Below are 22,470 nucleotides of genomic sequence, written 5' to 3' on the forward strand. Positions count from 1 at the left end.
GGTGGGGCCTCAGGCAAAAGGGGTGGGGCTTCTGGCAAGGAGGGGGGGGGGCTGACGGCAGCGGGCCTTCAGCATGACCCAGACCCACCCCCAGCACTGCCTGGAGCATGCCACTCAGTGCCCCCGCTTTCCCAAGGAAGCGCAAGAGCTGCCCCAAGTGCTCTGGTGGCAATTTAAAGGGCTCAGGGTGCTGCTGCAGGAGCAGCTGGGAACCCCGGATCCCTTTTAATCACTGGGGCCCAGGACAACTGCCCTCCCTCCTAGTGGCAGGCTGGGGTTCTTATTAGCTGGAAAAGCAGTCTGTTTGGGGTGGATGCATCAGCATGGTCACTCACTGCCCTTACCCCCCGAGGAGGTGTTCCCATAGCTGGGGTTGGCTAAGGAATAGACTCCAGCAGCCATCGGACCATCCTGACACTGCCCCCCCACTTCAGAAAGGTGGTGTCCAGACACTATGCCCAGCGTCAGTGGCCAGGCTCTGCTGCCAGGCCTTAGAGAACGTGACATTAACACAGCTGGGAAAGGTACATCGCCACCACCTCTTAAAGCGTCCCCGCAGAGCAGGGGAAACATGGGCAGAAAGAGGACTTCTATCCCGGGAAGAAAGCTAACGGGGACGTTTACGATGCGCAGTGGCCATGAGTAAGAGGGGATCTCCTCCCAGAATCCTCAGCGCATAAGCTTAGATCACATGACCAGCAGAGGAACAAATGATCCAATGGGAAAGCCAGCCTATTCGCTGCTATTGGTTGCAGCACGGCGCAACGGAGAAAGCTTTGTTGTGCTGGTCCAAGACAGTCTGACACCAGTTTGCCGAAGGGCGTTTACTCACACGTCAGTGCTTTGGCTATTGTACAAAGGTACGGCTAGATACAGAGGGGTGAGGTTTCAACCGCTACCGAGTGGTAGAACTGGGAAGGTCGTCACGCCAGCTTCTTAAAGAAGTCCTGCTCGTCTCCTGCTTCATCTGGTACAGGCCTCTTCGTCGCACTGTAAAGAGACAGAGAGCACGTTAGCCAACTTGCTCCCTCAAGCCCAAGTGGGCAGGGGAGCCACCCAGGAAGTCCTACACACACAACTGTTTTGCTACTTTTATTTCTCTGTCCTGGTCCCCCTTTTCTCCTAGCTTCTCTAAATCACCAGGTTAGGCCTCTGCGTCATCTCATGGCCTCCCTAGAGGCCCTTGTGCCTGGAATCCACTCGGAACATGCCAAACCTCAAGCCTCAAAAGCCATTCCCACCAGTTCAAGCAAACCCTAAGCAGCCTTCCTGGGCTCTCTCAAGAGCGTAAGAATGGCCATACTGAGTCAGAGCAGAGGTTCACCTAGCCCAGTATCCTGTCCTCTGACACTGGCCAAATCCAGGTGCCCCAGAGGGAATGATCAGAACAGGGAATCATCTAGTGATCCCACCCTGTCGCCCATTCCCAGCTTCTGACAGAGGGTTAGAGGCACCATTTCTACCCATCCTGGCTAAGAGCCATTGAGGGACCTATCCTCCATGAATTTATCTAGTTCTTTTTTGAACTCTGCTCAACTCTGGCATGGAGTCCCACAGATTGACTGTTCACTGTGCGAAGAAAAACTTCCCTTTGTTTGTTTTAAACCTGCTGCCTATTCATTTCATTTGGTGACCCCGTAGTGCTTATGTTATGGGAACAAGTAAATAACTTTTCTTTATTCATTTTCTCCAGGCCTGTCATGATTTTACAGACCTCTATCCTATCCCCCCTTAGTCTCCTCTCTTCTAAGCTGAAAATTCCCAGTCTTTTTAATCTCTTCATATGGCAGCTGCTCCAAACCTCTCATCATTTTTGTTGCCCCTTTCTAAACTTTTTTCCAATGCTAAGAGATCTTTGGAGATGAGGCGGCCACATCTGTCCGCTGTATTCAGGATGTGGGCGTCCCATGGATTTATACAGAGGCAATAAGCTATTCTCTGTCTTAGTCGCTATCCCTTTTTAAACAATTCCTATCATTGTCTGCTTTTTTGATGGCCGCTGCCCATCGAGTGGCTGTTTTCAGAGAACTATCCACAGTGACTCCAAGATCTCTCTCAAGCGGTAGCAGCTAGTTTAGTCCCCAGAGTCAGGTTGCTTTCCCTCCCCTGAAAGCACAGACACCCTCAAGTTGGGCGCTTCCTTATGCTGCAACAATGGCTGCCCTCAACTTTCGGATTGCCCCTTTCCTGCATGAATTCTGAGTGTACGGGGGCAAACCATGGCAGACCAATCCCTGTCTCCCAAGACCAGCTCCTCTGGCCTGCTGCACAAACAGAGCAAGAGGCAGGTGTCTGACAGCCACAGCAACACTATCCGCCTAGAATTGGTTATGCTAGTCAACAGGACTGATCCCAGAGTGAACAGCCTCGGCCTGTTTCTGCAAGAACACAAAGTAGTTTACACACGTTCCCCTCATTTGCAAGCAAACCCCAGAGTGCTACAAGCTCACAGTAACTCAGGGATGGAGGGAAATTTGTGTTTTGACCAAGGAAGTCAAAAAGCCCCATTTTACAGGCTCGGAAGAGTCTGGACATGAATTTGTCTCTATCATACCCTTCATTGACCCGTGGTAGCAGCCTGGCATCTCAAGTAAGAGCCTTGTTTTCTTGGGACACGGACACTGAAGGGGAAGCGTTCGACAGCTGTACTGGGCAGGGGGCAGTTTGATGGTTGACAGTTTAGTTACTTCAGAATTTAATGATTGTGCAGAAAAGTGCCATTCGCAAGCCTGGCACCCTTGTGACAAGGGATAACGCACACGCGCCAAGGAGGAGCGCGTGCCAAGGCACCCCGGCGGATGGACGTTACTCCTGCATTTCTCACACGCATCAAGGAAGCCTCCTGCTGGCAGAGAAATCTTTGCATCTGTGAGTTTGAATCAGGGCCAAGCATTCAAGCCCAGGCAGTCTCCCCACCTCCCTTTTCAGGCCTATTGCTGCTCTGCCCGTCTAAAAGCACTTTCCTCTGGCAATCCGAGGCACTGTGGGCCTCACCGGAGCGGCCATCGTTGACCCTGACACGACGAACCTGTGGGAGGACAGTGGGAGGCTAAGCTGTTAGTGCCGTATACTCCGGGGGAGGCACTAACACAGCCTGATCCTTCCTCTCCTACCCACCCGAGGGAGAGCCCGATGCCTTTGGCAGTCAGGCACCAAGGCTTTCCTAAGAAGTCTCTGATGCGGGGAGAGAGTTGGTGGCACCTACAAATCTCCGCGGCCAGGCAGCTATTTGAGTGAATGTTCTGGAAAGCTGAGGGCAGTTTAGGAGCAGGCAGACTGCATTACGCTGTGCTCGGGTCCCAAAGAGCATTAGCCTTACGAGCCGCCCAGCGATTCGCTAATCCTCTTTGGCAGCAAGCCCACCAGAATCTCGCTGTCCTGGCCCCACCTCGGCCAGAGGGTTCCCCACACACACAGCCGGCGGTGAGAACACTCACCAATTTTCGCTCCCCAACAGTAAGCGGAGGAAAGGTTATAATGCTGGCCCACTAGCAGTCACTCCAAGTGGAGTGGTGTATTTACACACGCTGTACAATGTTAAATATAAGCAGTCTGAGGGGGACTTGAATTCAGACAAGGAGTGGACGAGTCAACTCCATCAGCCAGATGGAAAGAGGGCCCCTGGAAACGGGGCTGGGGCCTACTCAAAATCACCTCAGAATGTGGGTAACTAACCACAGAATGTCCTAAACTTACAGTTAATTATAAGATGAGCATCGCTCAGGCCGGCACCTCCATGCCTCCCCCCCTCCCCCGTCACACATCCCCAGGTGAGGGGCTAGGAGCTGCCTCCCAGGGGCACTCGCTGTGGGGCAGGGCTGTAGGGGGGCAAGAGGAGTGGGGAAAGCTTATGGGATGCAGGACATTGGGTCCATGTTGAGGAAGGGAGCTGGGAAATACGGGGGGGGGGGAGAGTGAGGGGCTCTGTGGAGTCTGCATCTGGGAGAGGGTGTCCTGGTCTCTGACCCCCACCCTGCTGCTGCCTCCTCTCCCATTCGGCACCTGGATGTGGGGGAAGGGCGAGGGCACTTGATCTCCCCCAGCCCCCTGGCCGACAGGATCAACAGCTCCCGGAGCCCCATGCTGAGAAGCATCCTTCAGCCAGCAAGATGTGCTCTGCTTTCTCCCCACACAAGTTCTGAAAATGAAAATGCCAGTTGTTCAGTGCTTATCTGAATACTAGCGTGAGGGGGATGTGCTAGGCCACTGGTCCGGTTCCCCACTCCCTGCAGCCTGGCCCTTGACTGCAGTTCTTACAACACTGTGCCCCTCGGATCTCGGCGACAGCCCTGTTTCTGGTAGCGAACGGAGAGCTCAGCTGGTCTACGTGACGCAGCAGCGTGCGCTACAGCCCGTGACTTCGAGAGCGAGCACTAACAGGCGTGTGCCGACCCTGCTAGAGCACGCTGAGGCCCCTGGTGCGTTTTAACGTCCTGTTCAAATTCATCTCTTGGCAAACAGTAGCAGCGTCTACTTGCGTGGTATGAAACAGCACCACGAGAACGCCCAGCCGGGAGCTCACGCTTAGGCTCTGAGCCTTCATTGGCAAAACCCGCTTCTTCAGAGGAGTTTGAGACTCAAGTTCATCTGCAGTGGGTTTTGCCTGCGAAAGCGCAGGATACCATCTCCATTTGTGTTACTCTCCAAGGGTGCGTCTACTCAGCACCCGAAACTCGAAAGAAGATACGCAAATTGCACATTATTTCTATTGTATTGCAAAATTTGGTGCATCTACACAATGCGTTATTTTGAAATTTGGCGCTACTTCGCCACATCCCTCGTGGAACGAGGGTTACAAGGAGGCCGAAATATTTGAAAGTTATTTCGAAATAACAGGCGTGTTTCAAAGATGTGGGATACCTCCGGTATCGTGAAATAGCCCCGCTGTCCAGACATACCCTGAGGTGCCACAGGACCACTCGTTACAGACTAACACGGTTCCCCCTCAGACTCTCAGGCCCTGCAACACTGATCACTTAGCGCACTTCAGCGGACACATGGTGGAGCACACGTTCCTGTCCCCTGGAGACGGGCTGGGCTGGCACAGGGCTCTGAGCTAGAGCTAGGCCAGGTGCGGCGTGAGCTGGTGCCAACGGATCCCTGCGTGTTTGAAGAGGTAGCGCAGTTCCCATCGGAGGAAGCAGCAGCAGCTCTTACCTGAGGTTTCGCGCCCTCTTTAACGCTTGCCGAGATCCCGAGGCTTTTGAGGATGGTTTCCAAGGGAACATAGTCACCAGGGGAATCCTGCGCCAAGTGCAGGAGCAGCTTCTCGCCGCCTGAAAGAACAGGAAGGGCAGAAAGGTCACGACGAGGGACAGCCAGCCGTCAGCCAGGCAGAGAGTGGACACATGCCAAGGAGCCACTGACGGGCAGCCAGGCCCGCCCACTTCCAAAGCAGGGCAGCTCACCTTAGGGACAGGAAAGTTAACTGGGAATGGAGAGGCTTAGCAGGGGGAGGCTTTCCGGTTCCTATGAACCAGTGGGGTCTGGGCAACCCCCCGCCTGCCCAGAGCAGCCCCCATCTGTGGTGGACTCAGGCACAAGGCAGGCAGGAGCTGCTCCCCCTGCGCGGAGCAACACCTCCCGTGTTGGGGAGGGGGTCCACTCCAGCCCGGCTGTAGTGGGCTACCCCAACTCGAACACCCCACCACCACCACCTCTTCATCGGCTAAGGATCACATTTAACTGGTTAACCAATGAAATGGGATTTTACATGCCTAGCTCCCGGGCACGCCAAGGAGAGCGAACCAGACAGCACCACACTCCTAGGGGGGCAGATCAGACTGTCTGCCGTGCCCCAATCAAGCCCAGGCAGCCGGCCCCAGGCCACACTAGAATCGCTGCAGCGGCACAGCCTTGCCAAGGTAGCGGTAGTACTGCTAGCGCAGACGCTGGGCTGACGGGGGAAGAGTTCTCCTGTTGACGTCACGATGCCACCGCGGCTACATCCGTGGGAGACGCTCTCCCCCCCTGCGCACACTGTACCAACTAGCAGGGTGGCTGGGGAAGCGTAGATCACTCCGGGGACACCCGAAGCAAGGATACCAAAGCAGCACGAGTGTGCAGGAACCCCCAGCAAACTGGCCTGACCCACGTGCTCACGTCAATGACAGCTGCAGCCGCTCTGGAGTGGGGAGACGCTGGACGCCCTCTGCTACAGGTTGTAGGAGGTTTCCTGCAACTCCAAAGCCCGCATGTCCCTACTGGCTTGGCAAACAGCCCCCCCTTATTGCTCAGCTCCACGCGGTTGCCAGCTCCCCGCTGAAAGGGCAGGAAGACGGCTCTGCTGCAGAATGGAGGGCACCCGGACAGACAGGTTGAAATTCTAATCTGGACTCCCTAGTCCGGCAACACCCCTCGTCCGCCATCACTGGGGTGGCCCCGTGGGAGTATTCACGGGGATGAGCTGGCAGGATGGGGCCAGGACCATTTCCAGTCTGGAGTGCAGGGGGAAGCAGGGCCTGCTGGGTCAGGACCAGGGAGGTTTAACCTGCAGTGTCACTTGAAACTTCCTCTTCACAATAAAAGCCTTCTACAAACCCGGATGTTAGCCTGGGTCTCACGCCCTGCACCGGGAGGTAAGCCGTTCCACACACCCACGTGGGACAGGTGCACTCTGGATTGCCTGCTGCTTTACAATCCAGCATCTAAATGTTAGCAACAACGGTTTTAGTCCCACAGAAGGGGCAGCATTTTAGCTAGGGAGCGTTTGGGGCTTTGTTAAGACCTTGTTTTAAGGAAGCGTTTGGATGCTTTTTACCATGCTGCCCCCTGGTGGTAAGAACTGGGCCCGGCTTGTAAAAAACGGGAACGCAGCGTTCCGAGAAAGCTACGAGAGGTGGGGGCAGCGTAGACGTCAGCACGCCCGGATCTTAAATAGGCTGAAGGACACTGAGCTACAGACAAATCCCATTGCGAGATGAGCCATGTGTCAGCATTAGCTGCACTGTCTGAGTTCCAGCCAGAAGAGATTTCCCTCCGAGACCATCCAGGGGTGGGGAAGTCTACGGCCAGGGGGCCAGACTCAGCCCCTAGCTTGTGTGAGCTGGCCCCTGAGGCTTGGGGCTCTCCCCCACCCCCAGGATTGGGGAGTCCATGCTGGTGCTCCAGCCCTGCGGCTGCCCCACAGCCCACACTGCAGCACTGTGGGTCGGAGTCAGCCAAGCCAGGGCCGGATCTGACCCACAGGTTATGCTGGGGCAGGGAAGGGCGGGTGGGGGCAGGGGCGATGCCTAAGAGTGACAGGTGACATGGAGCCATGTGTGTCCCTGGGGAGCTGTGCCAGGAAAGCCCTCCCCCAGAGCCTCCACCCCCAGCCTGTTCCTGCACCCTCCCTCCCATCCAGACCCCACACTCCTGCTTCCCGGCAGATCCCTCCCACATATTGAACCCCTCAGTTTTGGGCTCATCCCAGAGCCTGGGGGGGTGGGGGCACAAAGTCTACTAGCCTCCCCCCCCCCACAGACTCTGGGGTGCAAGGGGAATGTGGGGAGTATCTTTCTGCTTCTCAGTCAGGGAGGGGTGGGGGTGTTTTGGCATCTCACTTTTGTGTGGCCCCCTTCCCGCACCCAACTGATCTTTCTGGGGGTCAGAGGCCCCCGACCCATAACAGGTTCCCCACCCTTGAATGCAGCCTCTTGCTAACTGAATGGTTTCAAGACTGTGGAAACCAGATGCATGAACCCCCATGCAGACCTGCCAAGCAGGGCTTGTTGGAGGGCAGATCTCAATTTGTAGGCAGTAGAGACCCTGCTTTTTCCAGGGTCTGAGAAAACCATAAAAGAGACATAACGGGCCTAATGTATTTCCCCACCCGCCCCCTCCTAGTTATCTGGGAAACCTCCCCACCCTCGAACCAGTGGTCTTGATTTCTCTAGGCAGAGGTTCTTTGACCAGCCAAATTGCTCTGAGTGGGTTGTCTAGAAACTTGTGTCCTTCGCGAGCAGCTATAGGGATGTCAAATCCCAGGTACTTGGTTAACCGGTTCAATGTAGCGTTGAAGCAGTTAACCAACGAAGTGGGGCTGGGAGCCAGCAGCCCTGCAGTGGGGCCCGGTGGGGCTGGAGCAGCCGTCCACCCGTGGTGAGCAGGGCCCGTTCGCATCCCTAGCCAGTTCCCCGTCGTCTCGACGGAGGGACGCTCCTTTGCTCACCTCGACTGACTACGATCATCCCTCCACTCTGCAAGAGGTCGCCGCTGAAGTTGCCCTGGATGCCGTCTGCGTTCGCCTGAGGGGAAATAAAGCCCGAGTCCCGTGCAAGTGTGACACAAAGGCCTCATCCTGAGGCTGCTCAAGGCCACTCCAGCCTGTGGGACACCAGGGTCCCGCGTGCACCCACAGAAGTCCCGCAAGAGCTCCGCACAGGTGTGGGCAGGCCTTCAGCGGGTGCCTTGCCGCCGGTCCAGCCCAGGGATTACCAAACGATGAGTCGCAGCCCAGCACCGGGTGAGGGAATGCCAGGCCCTGGGTCTCGTTGCTGCAGGGGATCAGGTGAGCAGTGGGGGGGCTAAGGCAGCTCCCTGCCTGTACTGGCACCACAGGCTGCGCTTGGCCTTGGAAGCGGCTGGCAGCAGGCCCGGCTCCTAGGCGGAGGGGGGAAGAGCGCACAGGGCTCCCCACCACTAGCCCCACATTCACACTGGCTGGGAACCTGCTGCCGGCTGCTTCCGGGTGCAGCCTGGTCTGCGGTGCCAGGAGAGGCAGGACGTCCCTTTAGCACCCCCGCTGCACGGCTGACTGGGAGCCACTCAAGGGAAGCCCCTCCTGCCCCAGCCCTGGACCCCCAAGCTGGAGCCCCCTTCTACACTCCAAAGCTCCCGCCCTCAGCCCCACCCCGGAGCCCACCCTCCAGTCAAACTATTTTGAGCTGCAGCAGCAACAATTTTCATCACTTAGGTCAGGAGGGGAGGAAAAAAAAAAAAGGTTGAAACCCCCCTGGGCTAGCTAGGCTAGTCTCTCACCTTGGTGACGACTTCTCGAACAGGTTTCCCCAGAGCAGCGGGAACGATACTCAAGACATTGTACCTGGGGAGGAGAATGAACGTTCACACTGGCCACCTGAAAAGTTGGTGCAGGGGGAGGAGACACAGCTCTGCCGGGTAATTCAGATTAGTCAATGGAGTTGGGAGCAAATCCTCCGCTGGCGTCAAGACTCAAGCCCTCTCAGGGAGATCCACTCGCTTGTTACAGGACGCTGGCTATGGAATGTTGTCACAGACCAACACTGAAGACAGACACCCCCCAAAGACCCAACGTGCACGCTCTATCCTGCCCTTGAGGACCGACTGTTTGGGCATCAGTTAATTCGGACTCCATGGGATGGTGGCAGCGCTCTGCCAACACAATCTGGCTCCGGAAAGGGTCCGCCTGCTGGGAGAACTGTAGGCCATTTCTCTACACCCGCACAGGGCAAGCGGTGTAACGGACAAGCCTGTCCTCTTGGCACGTAGGGGTATAACCAGGGAGACAGGCAGAGCTAGGGCTAGACGCAAGGCTCTGAGAATTCAGAGGTCAGGACCGAGGCAGGTATTAAGCTAAGCAACAAATGCAACTGCCCAGGATCACCTTTTCCACGCCTCCTCCAGCCAGCGCAGCTGAGTGTGTGACAGGCGACTGGCTTTGCATGGGAACGTTGTAGTGAGGGATCAGTAAGGAAGGGAGCCCCTGAACCTCAGGGCTGTAGCCAGAGTAGCTGCCGAGCGACCAGATGGGAGAACGTGCTCGTTAGCCCGAGTCATGCTGCCCCCGGTTGCACAGGATCGGCACAGGCCTTGCACCCAGCCTCTTCCTCCCTTGGGGCAGAGGAGCTGGTGGGCAGGCTGCATGGCCAGCAGCAGCATGTGCCCCAGGGGAGAAGAGAGTTGGATGTGACAACACCCCACTGAGCCATGGGACGAGCGAGTTCTAGTAGCCTGGCACAAGGCCAGCCAGAGCCACTGGATCTGGGATCACTCTGGCGTGCCCAGTCACCGAGTTCTGTTTTCCTCTGAGCCCCGTACATTTGCTCAAGCCACGCAGAGCTGGTTCAGGGCAGCTGCCACAGGCCCTGCAGTCTGGGGAGCCCCACGACAGCCACCTCAATTGTCCTAAGATTGCCACTCCCACCACCATTCCCTGTAGCATAGGGGCAGGAACCAGAGCAGCCCAGTTCACTCCGCCTCACCGCCCGCTCCCGGCCTGCTGCCGGTGGCATCTCCGCCACAGCAGGAAGCAGGGTGCTCTGGCCCCACAGCGCTCGGTTTCCCACTTCCCTCCCAGCTCAGAGCACAGCAGGCTGCCGGGCTGCCCTGGCTCCAGCCACCGTGGTCAGCGTGTGGGGTGCTGCCCTGTGCCTGGCCACCAGAAATCCCCCAGTCACATGGGGAAGGAGGCAGAGCAGAGGTGGGAAGGGGTATGGTGGGGGCAAGGCCTTGGGGGGGGGCAGGGCGGGGCTGCCCTGGGTGCCCTGTTCACACATTAACGATTATCAAAGTAATAAAGCAATAGGCAGGAGCTGGCGTCCCAGGTGGGTCTGTGTGGAGGGAGCCTTGAGGTTTACCACAGGGCAGCCCTTTCCCAGACCTACCCTGAATTCAGCTCTGCCCCAGAGCAGGGGGGTGCTGTGTCCTGCTACACCGGGCCCCACCCTCCTTAGCCTCCTTCACGTGGCTCGGAGGCAGGGCTGAGGTCACCGCAGGCCAGGGACAAGAGAACAGTAGGAGCCACCCACCTTTTGAAACCCAGGTCATTGTAGCACTTCTTGGACTCGTCCAGGTAGAGCTCTGGGGGGAGGAACAGGGAGGTTAACAACCCAGCCGGGGTCTCCGCAGTATTTGCATCATGCTCGGAGAGCTCCGGGACAAGCAGCTAGTGGCAACCACACGCCTAGTCTCCAGGCACAGCGCACAAAATGCCTTTATCGGGCAAGACCAGGGAACCGACAGCTTCCACAGGCCCCCCAAGCGAGGCGACCCAAGGGCTCAGCACCGCAGTGCTGGGCCCTCTGCTATGCAGCCCTCAGAGCCGCCCGGAGCAGTGTGCCCACAGCGATTTGAAGGGCCTGGGGCAACTGCCTCCCTTTACCCCTCCCATCACTAGGCCCGAGCCAGATACTGCCTCTAACCTAGTTGCTGCTGCTCCCCGCCCCCTTGGCCCAAGCCTATAATCCACCGGAGACAGCTCCCCTAGGAGCACCCCGGGCGCATCAGCACCACGTGCTGCAAGGCGCACTCCCCAGTAGGAGCTGCCTGAGGATTCGTGGCGCAGTTTTCCACTGGAGGGTGCAGTGTGACTGTTCCCCAGGGGACTGGACCATTGGCTTGGATTGCAGCCAGGTCCATTTGGGGGTATTGACAGAAGAGCTGCCATCAGAGGGGTGGTGGGGATCCAGGAGGAAGTCAGGCCAAGAGTGGGCCAGACTTGCAGCCGCAAGTACATAAGAACAGCCATACAGGTCAGACCAATGGTCCATCCAGCCTGGTAGCCTGTTTGCGGATAGTGGCCAATGCCAGATGCCCCAGAGGGAGGGATCACAACAGGTAATCTTCACACGATCCCTTTCCTGCCATCCATTTCCAGACAAACAGAGGCTAGAGACACCATTCCTACCCATCCTGGCCAATAGCCATTGATGGACCTACCCGCCATGTACCTATCTAGCTCTTTTTAGAACCCTGTTAAAGTCCTAGCCTCCACCACACCTTCTGGCAAGGAGTTCCACAGGTTGACTGTGCGCTGAGTGAAGAAAACTTCCTTTTGTTTCTTTTAAGCCTGCTGCCTATTCATTTCATTTGGTGACCCCTAGTTCTTAAAATGTGGGAATAAGTAAATAACTTTTCCTTAGTCGCTTTCTCCACACCGGTCATGATTTTATAGACCTCTATCCTATCCCCATTGTGTGGGCAAGTCCCCAAGGCCCCCACCTAGCGCAGAATCAGGAGGGCAGCACATCCGGCCGGGAAAGGCTATGCTGGGGCACTGTGGCTATTACCCAGATGACATGGGTCACAGGGGCCACACGCAAGCTAGGGCAGCCCCAGGAGACAGGAGCGCTACCTGCCAGCTTGTCTGGACTGTTAGCAGGTAAATTATCTGTTCCATCTCCTCTTTCGCTGCAACACCAACTACCTTCCCTAGAGCTGAACAAGGGCTCCAGGAAGCTCGAAAGCTTGTCCCTCTCCTCAACAGAAGTCAGTCGAATAAAAGACATTACCTCCCGCCCTTGTCTCCAACATCCTGGTCAGGTACAGCTCCACCAACACTGCATCTCTCACTTAATTACTTCCCTGCCACTGCAGGAGCCTCAGGCATTGATACACCTCAGCCCCTCCTAGTTAATGCCTCCGGCACGGAGGACATGCATGTGGCAGCTATGTAATCGGTCCCGCACCTGGGCTGCATATTTCAGAACCAGCCTAAGTCCCGCCAAGTCTATTTCTTCACACAACCCACAGTCAATCTATGGAACTCCTTGCTAGAGGAAGCCGTGAAGACTAGGACTTTAACAGGGTTCAAAAGAGAGCTCGATACATTCATGGAGGACAGGTCCATCAATGGCTATTAGCAAGGATGGGCAGGAATGGGTGTCCCTAACCTCGGTTTGTCAGAGGCTTAGAACGGGTGACAGGGGAGGGATCACTCGATTCCCTGTTCTGTTCCCTCCCTCTGGGGCACCTGGCATTGGCCGCTGTCGGAAGGCAGGACACTGGGCTAGATGGTCCTTTGGTCTGACTCAGCGTGGCCGTTCTCATATGAACAAAGGCTCCTGTACTTTGCATTACGGACTGGGTGCAGCATTTCCCCAGCTGTGAGAGCAGAGCTAACAAAGTGCGTAGCAGCTCTTGGAGGTAGAAGCTGCCCCCGTGCACCCTCCCTAGTCCTACCTCCTTTGAAGTAGTTCCCATCGATAAACTCCTGCAGGCCTACGCTTTCCGGCCCGACGCCGACCAGGCGGACATTGTGACCGTCCAGCAGCTCTTTCAGTTTGCTGGTCTCCTTGGCAATCCAGCGGCAAACCTGGCAGCCAAACCTCCGCAGGAAGAAGACCACGCAGGGCTGGTCCCGCCACAGCGCCTGCAGCTCCACCACCTGCAGAGAGGTAGGACCGGTAGCCACAGGCCCAGCCCTGGGAAAGCTTTTTCACCCTCACAGCAGAACTTAGTTTATAGCAACCTCCAATTCCGGGGCCACTGTCCATTGGCTGACGGTTTGTTTCAGGAGTTCAGAGGAGTTCCCAGGTACAGCAACAGAGGGACTAAGAGCCCTGCGCCACCTGGTGGGTTATAGCTGCGTCGTCTGATTTTAGTGGAGCAGAGACACATGGCAGAAGCGACGCGCAGAAAGCCATGACAAGGTGGATACAGAAGAGGCCTAATGATCAAGCACACTCAGCATCCACCCTCAGGGACAATTTAGCAGGGAGAGTTCTCCGTGGGAGCTGGGTGCAGCCAACAACAGGGCCTGTCTGAGAACTGAGCTCTCTTGGAAAACAGGCCAACAGAAGATGAACTGAGAAGGTTTCTCTCTGAAGGACAGAAGACAGAGTCTGGGGGGGATGCGCTACTTGCCTAGGAGGACAGGCAAGTATAAAAAAACAAGACGGGTTCTTATTACCCCAGCTTGTCCCTGCCACAGGGGGCAGACGGAGCCAATCATTATTATTCTGGCAAGTCAAAAACAAAGGCAGGAACCCACACAGCGGTGAAAGTAACTTAAAATTTCTTAAAGGTACTTGTCCTGTTGCAACCCAGGGCCCTGTCATAGAGCTGGAAGAGAGTTCAGGAGGTCATCAAGTCCTGCCCCCTGCCCAAGGCAGGACCAATCCCAACTAAATCAACCCAGCCAGGGCTTTGTCAAGCCGAGACTTAAAAACCACCAGGGATGGAGATTCCACCATCTCCCTAGGTGACCCATTCCAGTGCTTCCCAGCCCTCCTAGGGAAATAGCTTGGGGCTGGCTTTTGCCAGATCGAACTGGGCAGCAGGACACACCCGCTTCCTTTCACCTCTGCCCTTACATCACACAGGGCACCGAAGACGACCTGCTGCAGGTATTAGGGACACATCATCACCCGGCCAGAGCGGGATTACTCCTTGCTGCCTGGGCCGCTCGGGGGCTAGTTTTCAGGCGCCTAAGGCAGACAGCTGGCTGAGAGCTGCAGAGGCCTGGCCCAGCCAGACACCCAACGCGGGGAGCACCAGAGGTTCATAGCGTGACCAGGAGCCCGCAACATCTCCAGGGGTCATTCGGAACCGGGTTCCCTTGGCCCGGGTCTGGCTCTTCCCCAGGGGATTTGGCCCGTGCTAGCTGCGGAGCGGCCTCTCCCGGGGGCAGGGGGCTGGCCCCGGCTGCCAGCTCGGGGCAAACCCGGGGCTGCTGCAGGGCGAGGCTCGTGCGCCCTGCTCTGACTCGGGGCCGCCCATGGAGGGGGCAGGGGGCCGACACCCCGCCCCTCTCACCTGCCCGCTCACGGCATGCTTCAGCGGGTTGGCCCCCACCCGGGCGAGATCCACAGCGGCCATGGCTCGCAGCGCCCCGGAGCGATCAGCTGGGCCGGCTCCACATGTGACCCCGCCGGCCGGGGGCACGCCCTTCTCATCTGTATGCAGGAGCTGCCGACCAATCAGCGCCTGCGGTCGGGCGCGGCCCCGCCAGGGGGCGGTACGAGCCGGGCTAGACACAGGCGGAGCCCAGGAGAGGGGCGGGGGGCCCGGAGCAAAGGTTAGTAGCGCAGGGAGCTTGGCGCAGGGAAAGGCGCCCGGGTTGTGTAACGCGTTGGGGGTGGACTAAGGGGCGGAGGGAGGATCTGGGGGCACAGAGGCTGATCTGGGCCGTGCCCCATGGGAGGCGCGTGGCCTGTTGTGAGCAGCCCCCCTGGGGAAAGGAAATCGGGGTGTGGTCAATGTTGTGTAACGCGCCTTGCAAAAGCCGCGTGGGACTGAATTCGGGGCGCACGTGCTAAGGGGAGTGTTGCAAAGTGGCTGCGTGGAAGGCTGGGGGGCAAGAGAGGGAACCAGTCTGGGGCAGGGCAAAGGCGCTGCAGGGTTGCACGAAGGGGTCTGGGCAGTGCCTGGAATATAGAAAGAGCCCCACGCTAGGGGGGTGCAATCCTGAGCTTGGTTCTGGGCGCTTGCCCTGCAGACCACTGGGGCTTGGGTGGAAGTTTCACCCAACTGTGCCCATGATGGGGGAAGACAGCAGATAAAGCTCAGGAAATTCCTTCCTGCAAGCCTTGCTCCCTGGCTTCCAGCACCAAGTGACCTCAGAGCCACAGGCATATTGCTCCCTGGGTGGATCTCACTAGGGACAAATTGCTGCTCAGAAGGGTAGTGACTAGCAGCGATACTTCGCTCCTTTCTTTCACTGAGGCTAGTCTGCACTGCAAGGTTTTTGCCCCAAAACAGCCATTTTTGTGCAAAAGCCTGCGGAGTGTCCGCATCTCAAATGCGCTTTTGCACAAGTACATCGGTAGTAATACGGCAGAACAGAGGGCGTTTGCCGATGTGGGTAAACCATCTTCTGTGAGGCATACCTCCCTTTTGCACTTCAGCTATTGCGCAAGAAGGCAAGTGTGGACGCTCCAGGGGGGTTTCTTGTGCAAGAAACCCCTTTGAGGAAAAAGCACAGGTGCTCGGATGGCCATTCTGTAAGTGGCCATCAGAGCTTTCTTACGCAAAAGCATCCATGCAGTGTGGACGCTCTCTTGCTCAAAAGCACATGGCTTTTGCGATGCACTTTGAAATGTGGATGTGCTCTTGCAAAAGAAATTTTTGCACATAAATTCTTGCGCAAAATGTTTCTTGCACAAGAAGCATGTAGTGTAGATATATCCCCCCTCATTCACTGACATTAACCAACCTTCTGAGACCACACTCTAAAACATCCAGCCAAGTTTATTGCAGTCAGAAGAACCGCTGTGGTGGCAACCCTTGAACTGCTCTTAAATATCTCCAGTGCTGGAGATTCCACAACCCCCCAGGCAACTTATTCCAGTGTTTCACCATCCTGACAGGAAGTTTTTCCAATGTCCAACCTCAACCTCCCTAGCTGGAGTTTAAGCCCATTGCTTCCTGTCCTATCCTCGGAGCCAAGGAAAACAATTTTGCTCCCTCCTCCTTGTGACACCCTTTTAGACACTTGAAAATGGACCATGTCCCCTCTTGGGCTTCTCTTTTCCACACTAAAGAAACCCAATTCTTTCAGCCTTCCCTCATAAATCCATTTCTTCTAGACTTTTAATTGTTTTTGTTGCTCTTCTCTGCACCTTCTCCAGTTTCTCCACATCTTTCTTTAAATGTGGTGCCCAGAACTGGACACAATACTCCAACTGAGGCCTAATCAGCGCAGAGTAGAGCGGAAGAATGACTTCAGGTGTCTTGCTCACAACACACCTGTTAATGTATCCCAGAATCATGTTTGCTTTTTTTGCAACACTGTTGACTCATATTGAACTTGGAGTCCACTATGACCCCTAAATCTCTTTCAGCAGTACTCCTTCCTCGACAGTCACTTCCAATTCTGTATGGGTACATCAAAACTATACCCCTCTGTTGGCAGACGGATGTAAATTAGACGTATTGAAAGTGCAAATGAAGCCGGGATTTAAATATCCCACACTTCATTTGCATAATGGCTGCTTTTTTTCGAAACGAGTCTTTTAAAAAATGGCAGGTTAGACGGGGCATTTTCGACAGATCCTGTACTCCTCATTCAAAAAGATCCTGTACTCCTCATTCAAAAAGATCCTGTACTCCTTTATGGAACCCGGTAAGCACCCGGTATTTTCGCCTCCTGGTCGAGAAAAATAATCAGAAAATACCGGACATTTTCTAAATTTTTTTTTTACCAGACAGGAGGCGAAAATACCAGACTGTCCGTGTCAATAGTGGACACAGGGCAACCCTAACAGAGACAGATCTCTGTGTCCTCACCACCAGTTACATCAGGCCTGGGAAAAATACAGCCCGTGGGCCAGATCCAATCCATGGATACTGCAGGGAATCCCAGGAAGGCTCCCCATTTTCCTTGCCCCATGCTCAGAAACGAGGCTGTGCAGTGGTTTCACTTTAACAACTGAGCCCGGAGAGGAGGGGAAACTTAGATGCTGCTCCTGTCCCCAGCACAATCCCATTGGCTAGTTTAGGTTTCAAGAACAGGCAGCCAAGAAGCACAAGGGGCCCGTAGTTATTCACAGAGCACATGGCTTCAGGGTGGTGCATGGGGGAGGCAGCGAGGCTGATTCAGGAAGGGGCTGCTGGCTGGTAATCCTCCTGGTCAGAACCTTCATCTGGCACCCGAGTCCCTCCCTTCCCCAACCCTCTGTCCCGCTACTCCACATACCCACATCCTCTGCCCCACTTCTGCACCCATACCCCCTCCCAGATCTAGCACCCTAATCCCCGTCCGAGATCAGTCCCCTCCTGCCCTAGCTCACAACCTAAACCCCTGGACCTCCTCCTGCACCAGGTCACTATCCAACCCCCTGCAACCCTAGTCCAGTGCCCCAGGTTACAACTGACTCATTCACCCAAACACCCTTGCTTACCCCAACCTCCCTTCTGCACCAACCTCCATCCCAGACCCCGCACCTCCTCCATTAGTATCATGGAAGAGTGCGGCCCTCGCCCAACGTCCAAATTCTTGGAGTGACCCCTCCCATCAAAAATTATTGCCCACCCCGAGTTACATTCCCAGTAGCAGAGGGTGTGTCCTTAAGTGACAGAGTCAATCTTTGGAAAGACCCAGTCACATTACGTACCTCCAAAGCACTTGGAACAGCAGTCAACGGGTACCTCGTATTCATGGGGGTGGCACAGTGGCACTTCCGAATGAGCCAACTGTGTTATCCAGAGAATGCCAAACACCTTAAGGGAGGAAGAGAAGAAAGAGGGTCTGAGCGGCTTTGCGCAGGCTCCCGAGCAGACAGGGCGAGGTTCCTTTGCCATAAGAAGCAGCGTTCACATGCTGCCTGTTACTGCAATAAAAGGGCCCGTGGTCATGTGACATGCTGCTCTCCCCTGACACTGAACTAGGAGCTATTCCAACAAGGAAAACACCATCCCTGCAGCCAGCTAGAGCCTCCCCCGCCCATCTCCTTCCTGTTTCCCCTGCTACTCCTTTAAACAGACCCTGCGCCGTCTCCCCGCTCTGTGTAGCAGACCACAAGTGACTGAACTAAGGGTGCAACTGGAGGTGGGACTCCAACCGCCATGGCAGCCTGTCTGTGCGAGGGGACAGCAGCTTAGATGTAAGGCTGTGAACTGGTAACCAGTTAACTGGTTGCCCAGTAAGCATCACCCTTCACAGGAGCCCTCCCTGCCCTGCCGCTTCCACCCAGTGTGAGCCTGCAGACACCAGGCCCCGAGCCTGCGCCGCTGGGAGCCAGCAGCCTGTCCGCCCCCACCCTCCTTACTGCCACTTCTGTCCCCAACCCACATGGGGCTACCAGCTCGGAGTAGCTGGGATGGAATAGCCCCCGCCTGTCCCTGTTAAATCAGTTAACCGGTTAAACTTAAAATTTAACAGGTTAACTAATTAAACTGAATTTCCCGGCCCCTGCTAAAAGTCTGACTGAAAGGAGACTAACCTGGAACTGGATTGTTAATTTTGTGATTGCAGAAGACTGAACACCCTTGCTCTGCCACTGCGCCACGGCTCTGCCCCCTGCACCGTCCCTTCCCCAAGATCCCACCCCCATGCACTCCAACCTCCCCCCTCCAATGCTTGCTCCCTCTGGATTCATCTGCTCATTTTCATGAGGCTGTGGCAGGAGTTGTGGGGTGGCACAAGGGAGCTCAGGGCTGGAGTGCAAAGGGTGTTGTGACCTGGGCCAAAGGGCTAGCATGTGGGAGGAGGTGCAGGGTGCAGAATCTTGGTGGCATTTACCTCCGTAAGCGGGATGTTCCTGTAGCTCCAACGTGCAGTAGGCAGCCAGGAGGGCTCTGTGTGCCGCCCCTGTCTTCATCTACCAGCCCTGTAGCCCTGCTGGCCTCCAGCTACCTTGGGCCTAACGGCCGCAGGGACATGTCGCTTCTGGGAGCCACGTGAAGCCAGGGGAGGCACTTTTATCAGCTCTCCACCAGAGCTAGGAGGCAAAAGGTAAGCCAAGAGCCTCACAGTTTGTTGCCTTGCTCTGCACAAGGGCCTGGGCATATTGACTGTTTCCTGGGCCTGAGCATCGGCCTGAGCCCCTGAACTGTTTGCTGCCCTGCCTAGACCAGGGCCTGGGGTCATTGTCTGTGTTTATGGGGTGGGGTGGCCAGATGGCCTTACTCACGATCTATTAAAGAACTGGAAAAAAAGGTTAGATATAAATGGTCAGTTTTCAGAATGGAGAGAGGTAACTAGAGGTGTCCCCCAAGAAAGTGAATAAAGAAAATTTATGTACTTGTTTCCATAACATAAGAACATGGGGTCACTAAATAAAATTAATAGGTAGCAGATTTAAAACAAGCAAAAGGAAAAATGTCTTCACGCACTGCACAGTCAGCCTGGGGAACTCCTTGCCAGAGGATGTTGTGAAGATAAGGACTTTAACAGGATTTTAAAAAGAACTGCATGAATTAATGGATGTTACCGCCATCAAAACCTATCCACCAAAATGGGTAGGAATGGTGTCCCTCATCTCTGTTTGCCAGAAGCTAGGAATGGGCGAGAGGGGAGGGATCACTTGATGATTATCTGTTCTGTTCCCCCCTCTGGGGCACCTGGCATTGGGCACTGTCGGCAGACAGGACACTGGGCTAGTTGGACCGTTAGTCTGATGCAGTCTGTCCATTCTTTGGTATTATGTTCACATTTCAAAGAGGTCATTTTAACATGTGGCCGGTGTCACTGCTTATCCCCATTTCTGTAGTAACAGCACCACGTGCTAGCTCCACATCCTACCTCCCAGCCATAGGACGCATTCAGAGGAGGGATGGCTTGTGTTTGTGTGGAGAGGACACATGAAGAAGCCCAAATAGGAGGTGTTTGCTGCTCACCTGTCAGCCTGCTACTCACAGTCTCCTCATTCCCAATCTCCACAGTGTGGGTCAAACTTTGCTCTCACTGAAACCTTAAATAACTCTCCTGTCCCTCGTCTGCCTAGAATCCACCTGCACAGCCTAGGACATGATCCACCTTCCCAGAGTCATGTGAGTGCTCAGTTCAGCTTGAGTCTAATCACAGGGCTCACGGTGATGGGCTGGAGTCACAGATGTAGCCTTTCACATTTCAGCTAAAGCCGCCTTCTCTTAGGATTTTCTAACTCCTGCAGTATGAGGGGTAACATGAGAGCCACTTGGAAACCACATTCCATTTTCTAGAGGAACGGTCTCTTCCCCTTGCATGGATGGGACAATTTGGTCAGTACTTACAATACAGTTGAAATTAGCACCTGTTTTAGTTTATACTGTGACCCCCACAATGGAAGAAGTGAAAGATCATGAGCCCTGGAAACCTCCAAAGTGAGCCATAACACCACAGCTTCCATACGGGCCTGTATTGACCTGTTCCCAGATAGATTCAGCGATAGACAGAAACAGCAGATACAAACCAACAAAATATAAGGCTATAGCAGCAACAGATATAATGCAACACACCACAACGAGGTGCTGTCCAGTTAGAATCCTCAAACACTTCCCCATGCAAATAACAACTTTTGGGGTAGGATGATTTGTTTTTCTGAAATCAGTGTCCATTAAAAAGCCATAATGGACAATCTACATAACCAAAGGTCATTCCACTTAGATCCACCCAGCTGCAGGCTAAGGATCAGCAGACGAGAACAAACCAAAACCTCCCAACCGTGTATTTTCCTACTAAATTAAAGGCAAAAAGTTACATTTGCCAGATCCATTTTTGCTGGGCTTTGCTGTCTCCACCAGGTGGAACCAAACGGCTTATCCAAACGCAGGTCGAACTTCTCTAACAAACTCTGACTCAGGCAGGCAACAAGCGTTTTGTCCGAGTCAGTCAAAAGGAGAAATGTAAAAGGTTCAGCTTCCCGAGATCGTATTATCGGTCACAGTCGATTCCCACAATCCCTCCCTTTACCGTCCCCTGCCCCCACATTTGCACCCCCAAACCTCCCACAGGATTTCTGTTGTGTGCGCTGGCCAGGCCCAAGCTGGTTGGCTCTGGAATATTTCCGGACTTTTGGAGATCCACTTACCCAGAGCATGGTCCTGGGAACAGACCGAGTGTGTCTGCCTCTGTGCCCCACAGGGCTTGGAGTCTCTAACCTCTACAGCTCAGCGAGGCCTCCGACTCCCGACCATTGCCAGCTAGCACACATAAAAGAATCAATGGACACAAATCTGATATTAGGAATGGCAACATACAAAAACCTGTAGGGGAACACTTCAATCTTCCTGGACACACAATTGCAGATCTAAAAGTAGCCATCCTGCAGCAAAAAAACTTCAGGACCAGACTTCAAAGAGAAACTGCTGAGCTACAGTTCATCTTTAAGTTTGACACAATCAACTCTGGATTAAACAAAGACTGTGAATGGCTTGCTAACTACGAAAGCAGCTTCTGCTCTCTTGGAATTCACACCTCCAGATCAGGTGTTAGAAGTGGGCCTCATCCTCCCTGATTGGCTCCACCTGGTCATCTCCAGCCTGATCCTGGCCTGCATATTTATACCTGCCTCTGGAAATTTCCACTTCCTGCATCTGACGAAGTGGGTCTTTGCCCACGAAAGCTTATGCTCCTACACTTCAGTTAGTCTATAAGGTGCCACAGGACTCCTCGTCGCTTTTGCAGATTCAGACTAACACGGCTACCCCTCTGATACTTGACTACCGCACGTAGTGAGCCCGATGCCACTGTCCTGTCCTCCGGGCTCTGCCCCATGGATCCATCGCCCCCTTCTCCTGGGAGCCCCCTGGGCACTCCAGTAGGACACAATTCCACAGTTCTGGTCCAGATCAGGGTCCAAATCCAAGCCCCACGGCCCAGCACCAGACGAACAGCAGCTCTGACCGTCCCAGCCAGACACCACTGAAAGTGAAAGTGAAAAATGCAACAGGAACTTCCCAGCGAGGCGGGTCTCGGGTTGAATTTTTAAACGCAAAGATCATTAAAATAAACCCGCAGTGCAGCGGGCAGCAGACAGCGTTAGCCCTGCAGGCTCACACCGAGGGGAACACGGCTTGTGCTGCCCTGGGCTTCATTAGGATTTTTAATCCAGGTAATTGTCTCCATAAAAAAACACACCTGCTGCTTGTCCCCAGCAAAGCCCCAGCCGTGTGGAGTTAAGAGCCCCTCAGCCTGTTTTTCTTGGGCCCCGGCTGGCGATGTGAATGCTACAGGCAAGTCCGGCTCAGAGATTCCTGTGGCCCCAGCTCTGTGGGTCAGGGGTGGTGGGATATCCCCACCATAGCTCCACCTCCCCTTGCCTCAGACACATCAGATGTAAGGGGCACTTCTCTTGTGAATCACCGTAGGTGGGGGGTGGCCTGGACAGGATCATGACACAGCCTCTCCAGGACCAGTGGCCTGAACAG

At 55.1% G+C, this 22,470-nt stretch overlaps 1 protein-coding gene across 1 annotated transcript; it reads right to left on the minus strand.

Moving 5' to 3' along the window:
- Positions 1-809: 809 nt before the first annotated feature.
- PRXL2B (peroxiredoxin like 2B) lies at positions 810-14,591 on the minus strand. Its single transcript, XM_006124682.5, has 7 exons — positions 14,437-14,591; positions 12,862-13,066; positions 10,710-10,761; positions 8,962-9,025; positions 8,153-8,228; positions 5,158-5,276; positions 810-990 (listed from the first exon to the last, which is right to left on the minus strand). The coding sequence occupies exons 1-7, from the start codon at positions 14,497-14,499 to the stop codon at positions 964-966; spliced, it is 606 nt and encodes a 201-aa protein (XP_006124744.3). The 5' UTR covers positions 14,500-14,591; the 3' UTR covers positions 810-963.
- Between the last annotated feature and the right edge of the window lie 7,879 nt (positions 14,592-22,470).

Source organism: Pelodiscus sinensis, chromosome 24 (assembly GCF_052426305.1).
Source record: "Pelodiscus sinensis isolate ZL-2025 chromosome 24, ASM5242630v1, whole genome shotgun sequence".
NCBI classification, from domain to species: domain Eukaryota; kingdom Metazoa; phylum Chordata; order Testudines; family Trionychidae; genus Pelodiscus; species Pelodiscus sinensis.